Source organism: Cupressus sempervirens, chromosome 8, assembly GCF_028749045.1.
Source record: "Cupressus sempervirens isolate cs-2001-9-10 chromosome 8, ASM2874904v1, whole genome shotgun sequence".
In the NCBI taxonomy this organism is placed as follows: Eukaryota; Viridiplantae; Streptophyta; class Pinopsida; order Cupressales; family Cupressaceae; genus Cupressus; species Cupressus sempervirens.
Genome location: NC_143125.1, coordinates 653,682,671 through 653,690,722, shown reverse-complemented (window position 1 = coordinate 653,690,722; position 8,052 = coordinate 653,682,671). Strand labels below are relative to the sequence as shown.

The following is an 8,052-nucleotide window of genomic DNA, read 5'->3' as shown; positions in this document are numbered from 1 at the left end:
TTTGGCATTATTGTCAAAAAGGGGGCGATAGTACACTCTTGGAGATAAAATTGTGCAAATATGTGTAATGACTTGTAAATACTGTGCATATTGTATGCGGGGGATACATGTAAGAAAGATATGTGTAATAAGACTTGCAAAGATCAATTTTGAAAATTCATAACTGTATGTCTATTTTTGCACATAATTGTTTTTGTCACTAATACCAAAGGGGGAGATTGTTGGCATAAAGTTATTTTCCATTAGTGACAACACTCATCTCTCAGTTCAAACCGAGTAATACAGATTCAAACCAAGCATTGGCAACACAGTTCAAACCGAGCATCAAAGACATAGTGTCAACCGAGTGAAGTTGCACTTAGTGTTAACTAAGTGAGGTTGCACTTAGTGTTAACTGAGTGAGGAAGCACTCAGTGTTGACTGAGTAAGGAAGCACTTAGTGTTGACCAAGTAAGAAAGCACTCAGTGATAACTGAGCTCAGGAAGTTATCAAAGAAGTTTTTCTACCAAGTGACACTATATCTACCGAGTCACCAATGGTTACCGAGTTCTAGGCAACGTTGTATGATTAGTATGAACTGAGCCCCTACCTCTACCGAGTGCATGACGATGCCGAGTAACGTAGTGGATGCCGAGTATTAGAAGGTTATCAAGTCTGTCTGAAGAACTCGAGTTTAGTTTACCATTTGACCGACTTAGTTATATTTTGTTTACTTGTGTTTGCCGACCTTGCATGAATAATTATTGGAATGGTATATATATATATAATTGACACATTCAAAATGGATATAGAGAATATTGCGCAAAAAGGTGACATAGATATTTCAAGAAGACATACAAGATATCTGGATGATAGAGCGAATTCATCAGCAGAAAGGAATACTTAGCAAGGTCCATCAGGAGCAGAAATGATTTCATCAATCACAAAAGGTGATCTACAATAAAGAACTCAGTCAAGTTGTAAGTTGATCTGTTGGTTCATCCTAACAGGTGAATCATTTTTGTAAATCCTTTAACAAGGTAGACTTAACCGTCTTTATACAAATCTCCTAAAAGAGTGCATACTTATAAAGTATGTTTGTAAATCCTCTAACAAGGTGGATCTAGCAATCCTCTGTGCTCCTAACAGGGCAGATCACTAGAAGTGATCATTGTAAGCCTTAACTGGCCAACTTCATACTGCAGTAACGAAGCTTTGTGGGTATCATCCCCACCCCAGTTTTACTTTCTATTTTGGAAGGTTTCTAGGTCACCAAATCTCTGTGCATATATGGTTTTAATGTTTAACAGTTTTTATGTAGCAGAATAGATGAGTAAATGTTGTGTATGGTTAACTTAAAAAATTTATTGTTACTGATTCAACCCTCCCCTCTCAGTAACCTATTATATCTTGAATATTTCCAACAACATACATACATACATACATACATACATACATACATACATACATACATACATACATACATACATACATACATACATACATATATATATATATATATATATATATATATATATATATATATATATATATGTTAAAATTATTGTCAATTAGTGACTAGACACTTAGTTGATTGTTTGCATTGCTTCGAGCTCCATATGAAGAAAGAAGAGTCTATCAAGCTTCTAAGATAGAATATAGTGCAAGCCAAGCTTAGTAGAGACTACCAAGCTACAGAAGGAAAATTATTTGTTACCGAGCTTCATAGAGTTTACCAAGCTCATCAATGTATGTGATGAAGATTTTATAGTTAACCAAGCTTTTCAATGTCTACCGAGCTAACAATATTAACGAAGTGAATGAAGGTAGTGTTGACCAAGCCTTAGTATCAACTGAGTCTTTCAATGTCTACCAAGTTATCCAATGTTCGCCAAGTCACCAAGTACTAAATGAGTTCACAAGCTACTCTGAGTTATCAATATGGATTGAGAAATCAACACTGTCAACCAATTGTTAGAGCTTGCCAAGTTGATAGTGTTTCTGAGTGTCAGGTTATCACCTAAGTTGTCTCCAAGGCCCAAGTTTTAGTAGCAACCGACTTAGTGAAGATTGTTTGAGTTTGGCGTTGTAGTCAAATCCAGAAGGTAATGAATTGGATTGGTATATATGTAATGAATTATATTATATCAAAAATAGATATGTGTGGAAGTAAGAAGAACAAGCATGAGTGTGAATTAGAAAAAGGCTACAAGAATTATAAGGAAAAGCATAGACTTATCTATCACAACAAGGTGATCAGTTTACATCAAAAGAATGTCATACAACAAACCAAGTTGCAGAGAAGAGATGAACCGTTGATTCATCCTAATAGGTGCATTACTCAAATCTTTTAACAAGGTGGCCTTAATAGTCTTTTTTTGAATCTCCTAACATAGGGCATACTTCATTGTACGTTTTAAAATCCTTTCACAAGGTGGACTTAATAGTCCTTATTGCTCCTAATAGGGAAGATCACCCTAAGTGATCAATTGTAAGCCTTAACAAGCCAACTTTATATTGTAGTCATAAACCTTGTGGGTATCATCCCCACCCTAGTTTTACTTTCTATTTAGAAGATTTATAGGTTACCAAATATTCTATCCAATGTTATGAATGTTTTATTGCTTTCTGTTATTCATGCATGCAATTAGATTAGAATAATAGATGAAGGATTAATTGGTGAATTAAGTTAAAAGTTTTCCTAGTTCCTAATTTACCCCTCCCCTCTTAGTAACCTAGTCTACCTTATATTTCCAAGAATTGGTATTAGAGTTATTGGTTCTCACATCATAAGTTTAACAACTTGAGAAAAGATCAAAGGTGATGGAGGTATACATGTTAGACAAGGCTATTGAGAATGATAAGTTGGATCTACAATTGGCCATGGGACAAATCAAGAGATTAAAGGAGAAACTCTCTCAATCCTTGCAAGGAAGAAAGGAAATAGCTACAGAATTGAATGACAATCTCTACATTGAAAAAATAATTTGAAGATATATCTCAAGACAAAAGTTCAAATAAAGCTGATGCAATAGTCAAAGATCTATTTAAAAAGAATCTCACTCTTCACAAAGAAATTATAAAGTTGAAAAAAGAGAAAAAATGTAATCAATTAGAATGTGTGAAAACATAGAACAAAAGGAAAAATCCAATGAAGAGAAGAGATTGCTAACTGAAAGGATGGAAGAAAAGAACAATGAAATTCATCAACTGTCCCTTCAACAAATAGATTTGATTGATCAACTTGAGGATAGAGAATGAAAGGTTGTAGAATGATCTTAGCATGGAGAAGAAAACTAATGAGAGGATTATGAAATCTCAAGAAAGCATGAATGAAATAGATAAAAAAATACAATCAAGACATAAAGGAAAAGTTGGATTAGGCTATACAGATGAAGGAGAATCATATCAGCAAGGAGCTCAAAAGAACAAAAGGCCTACTTGTAATCATTGTGGAAAAATAGGACATACATCAAACATGTCTTGGAGCAATAGAAAACTAAGATTCAATGGAAAGTTTTATAGTTACAACAAGCATGGGCATAAAGAAAGTGAGTGCACAGGGAAAAGTCGGTTTGAAGGAAAGTGTTTCAATTGCAACAAGAAAGGACATAATGTTTTAGAATGGAAGACCAAGAAGTGGAACCTAGTAGAGAAAATTGTGAAAGCAATATTTGGTTGGGATTACAAAACATGGTACAGAAGTCACTACTGTGGTTAATTTGGGCACATTGGATAAAATTGCATAAAAAATCACATGAGGAAGAGAGACATTACAAAGAGATGTTTTGTTTGTACAAAACTTGGACATCTTTCCAAGAAGTGTATGAACCGAGGAAGAGCTGAAAATGAAAAGAAAGTGAAGGCTAACAATATTAGAAAACAAATGAGGCAACAATGGGTCTAGAGATTTTATAAGTAGATTGAATATAGAGACCATCTAGAGATTTTATTCTAGACACAATTTAAATGTTAGTCCATATATATCTTTCTTACTCACACATACACACTTCTTCTATCTCCTTGCCTACCTCTCTCTACATCTCTTCCTTTCTCCTCACTCTTGTTCCTATTTCTTTTCCCCTACTTCTTCCTCTTTATCTATCCTTTCACAACTATCCCCCACTTTGATATTTGATTTTGATCCATATATCACCAATATTTTCCTATTTTTCCTCCTTTCTTCTTCCACATATCCCTTTTATATCCATCTCATGATTCCTTTGTCTTATCCACTCATATAATTACCCCCATCTACCCATCACTATAGTTATATTGTATTTTTATTTTTATTTAAACAATAGTAAGTATTAATCCATAAACTCCTAATAAAATTCTTATTTACATTGCTAGACTATAAAAATTGAAGATGTAAAAAAAACCTTGCATAAAATTTAGAAACAACAATTGTTAGAATGTTTTTATTATGTAAAATAATTTATTTTTTTGAATATTTAATAAGTCTAATTATATTTTTCTAAATTACTATATAAATATTATATTTAAACATAGATTGATATTTAATATTTTCTAATATTTTGAGAACATATCAAAATTTCATCTTTTATTCTAACCCAAAACTTATTTCTCTATCTAATTTTAATTTAAATTATAGCTCTAATCCTAATCCCTATGTATTTATATGTGAAATAAAATATGGAAATTGTAGTTGCTAAAACACAAAAATGAAAATAAGAAAACAACATAAAATTGCAAGAATAGTAGAGGTATTGTGTTTGAAACCACTCTATTGTTAAATAATTTTATGGAAAAAAAAAAACTTTGTTTGGGGCTTTCTTTTTTATTGATAAATACATTTGTTAATAGTTCTTAATGAATAAGAAAAATATTGATTAATTTCAAATAATATATCATACCAACAAGATAATCAATAATTTTTCAATATATTTTTTTATGAAATGTATTAATCAAATTATTAAGTTTTTCATAAGTTTAAAAATTTTTACTACATGGAGAGAGAGAGAGAGAGAGAGAGAGAGAGAGAGAGAGAGAGAGAGAGAGAGAGATGCGATGATGATCTTTCAAGTAAAGTGCACTAATATTGTCATCTAACAATGATCAAAATAAATACCTAATTTCTTAATTTTAATCTTAAAATTATTTTTTTAACTCCAATTATTATTAAACCTTGACCCTAATTCTATAATCAATTCAACTCTACTTCAACTCTACCCTATGTTTAACCATGACTCAAACTGGAAAAAATTTAGATTTATGAAAAATATATTAATATATATTATAAAATTTAATTTTATATCTTTCAATTTATCCACAAGATAAAGAAATTTCATTATGCTAGTAATATATATCCCTACCTTCCTTCAACATACTTATCAATATGAATCTTTTCAGTTATACTCGACACCATTGTTTTTTCTCGAATATATGGTATAGATCACCACCCATATTTTATACTAAATAATCATTTCCATGAAAAACCCTACCTTCTATAATCCCCTTTGATTATAAAATAAAATTTTATATAGGCAATTTTCTTATTTTAGATACACACTCTTTGCAATTTTCCTACCTTAGCCACCACAACACTCATTCAGATAGTGAGAATTTCAACCTTTTAACTCTTTATCTAATATTTAGATAAGTTTATCTAACCACTCTTGATTCTAACAATTTAAATTATCACATTCTATTGATATGATAAATCCTAACACCCACTTCCAAAACTTAAGAAAGCAAAATATAGCAGAAAACATTTGCAAACAAATTTACAATACATACATAATGTTTGTATTCATCAACCTATTAAGACTACAAGAAAATTCCTTACAAAGATATGGAACAAAGAAATAACACATTCAGCAAACATGTGGATCCACAAAAACAAAAATATGCTATTATTCTTACTATTTTTTTTAATATTATTATATTAAGAAAAATGATTAACTAAACTAGTGATTTTAAGAAAAATATAGCTTCATCTACTTTCCTCACTATGCAAAATCCATTAATTAGGGTAGTGAATGTAATTATATTAGGAGAATAATGAGCATGCAATATTTTAGCAACTAATTGAAGAGTCTCATCTACTTGGTTAACCTTATAGAGACCATCAATCAGAGTAGTAAATGTAAGTTCATCTAGGGTACAATTAGCATCACCCATCTTAGCCACCAATCTAAGAGCTTCATCTAGTCTGCTTACCCTGCAGAGGACACCAATCAGGGTAGTAAACGTAATTATGTTCGGACAACAATGACCATTCCTCATTCTATTTAACAATTCCAATGCTTCATCAATGTAACCCCACTCACAATATGCTCCTAGTAGAGTATTACAAGTCATGATATCTGATTTGATTTCCATCTCTTCCATCTCAAAGAAAAGAAAATTAATTCTAGAGAAATGGCCACAATGGCCAAGGCTATGCAATATCACATTGAAGGGTTCTACATTGAGGGAAATCTCCTTAGTTTTTGCTAAATGCACAATCTCCCAGGCCTTGTCTGCCTTCCCTGCTTTACACGTTTCATTAGTGAACTGAGTAAATTTAAGGTTATCTAGGAAAGACTTGCAACATTTCTCACTGATGTGAACTATAGTCATCTCTGCCTCCTGCAGTCTGTTTTCCTTTAACAATGTCAAATATACTGCTCTCAAAATGATCTTATTTGACACATAGTTGGCCTCCAACATTGCATGTAATAGAGTGAGAGCTTCGTTTATCTTTCGTGATTTTACAAAAACATCAAAAAGATGATTATAAAGAAGATTATTCAACTTTGGATATGTTTTTCTTACCTCATTGAAGACATGTAAAGATTTGTGCAGCATCTTAGCCCTCTCAAAATGGTCAGTGAGGTACTTGGCCAAGAAAAATTCAATTGAAGGCCTCTGCTTTTTAATCTCATTCAATAGATCTTTTATTTGATGAATGTAAAAATTCTACGGTCCTGCTATTGATCTTTCCCACACCACCTTTACCTTGACAGAAATCCATTTTACCCGATCTTGTTTGTTTATATTCTGCAAGCTTGCCTTTGGTAATTCTGATCTTCCATCAAGCTCATTGGCCATTAGTAGAATGCTCAATCAAAATGGGGGAGCTGGTGGTGATTTTCATCACAATCCGATGTCTGCAGTGAATATGATCTCAACAAAACCCCAAATGTTTGAGGCTATCTATAATCGATAATGCAGATCTGTTAGTGTTGGTTAGCCAAGGACAAGAGTTTATCTTGCAAATGGATTTTTTCACATGCTTAAGTTGGTGAGTGGCTAGCTTTCTTCATCCATTTAGACCTGGTCTCATACTAACACTGAACAATGCCAATTTTTTACCGACCATTTTTTCCAGCGTAAGACCATTGAAAAATCCAAACAAACTGTTCATTATTTTCCAATGAGTGAAGCCTATCAGCTTAACAAGGAGGCTGAGATTTGTTAGTTTCTGTAGGTAATCTTTAAGCCTGTCAATCTTCTTTAAAAAAAAAATTGTTGAAACCCTCATAACCCTAGAACTATAGCAGGAGTTCGATTAGCTTTAACATATTTGCAAAAAGCACTCTACGCACACATACTTCGGTTAGAATAGGAGAAAGAATTGACCACCGCTGGATTAAATTCCTCTACACATTACAAATCCTTTGAGGAATTCAGATGGTGCATGGAAGTGTTAGTAGAAGCACAAGGGGGTTCCTTGAATGAGAGCTTAAAACTCCCCCAACCCTCTCCTTCATATTCCTACATGTTAAGGACCACTTTGGTAACTACATGACGGGCATAAACATGCATTAATTTTCTAGACAACATGAACAGCCCTAACAGGACGAGGAGAATCCCTCTGGATAACACGAAACTAGGGTCCACCTCTCTTTTGACATTAGAATCGTTAGCATTTTGCAATGAACAAATCTTTGTGGCAATGTAAAATGAGAGAGTTACAAGCAAGGGAACTACGTTTCTCCATCTCCCTTAGGTGCCTACTGAAGTCACCTTGCTAACTGAGAATAGATGTGGTCGAGTGGTGGGTGTGGAGCCTTCCTCGACTCCAGTCCTTGGCCTGTCCTTCTGCTCATGCTTGTCTCCAAAGT

At 32.9% G+C, this 8,052-nt stretch overlaps 1 protein-coding gene across 1 annotated transcript; it reads right to left on the bottom strand.

Moving 5' to 3' along the window:
* Positions 1 to 5,905: 5,905 nt before the first annotated feature.
* On the bottom strand, positions 5,906 to 7,036 carry LOC149544126 (uncharacterized). Its single transcript, XM_089795894.1, has 2 exons — positions 6,965 to 7,036; positions 5,906 to 6,904 (listed from the first exon to the last, which is right to left on the bottom strand). The coding sequence occupies exons 1-2, from the start codon at positions 7,034 to 7,036 to the stop codon at positions 5,906 to 5,908; spliced, it is 1,071 nt and encodes a 356-aa protein (XP_089652020.1).
* Positions 7,037 to 8,052: the final 1,016 nt, after the last annotated feature.

What these genes read in the sequence shown, in the direction of transcription:
- LOC149544126 (XM_089795894.1), bottom strand. Translation starts at nt 7,036, where the DNA reads ATGGCCAATGAGCTTGATGGAAGATCAGAATTACCAAAGGCAAGCTTG. An exon ending in ATATAAACAAACAAGATCGG is followed by an intron (nt 6,905 to 6,964) that starts GTAAAATGGATT and finishes GCAGGACCGTAG; the next exon opens with AATTTTTACATTCATCAAAT.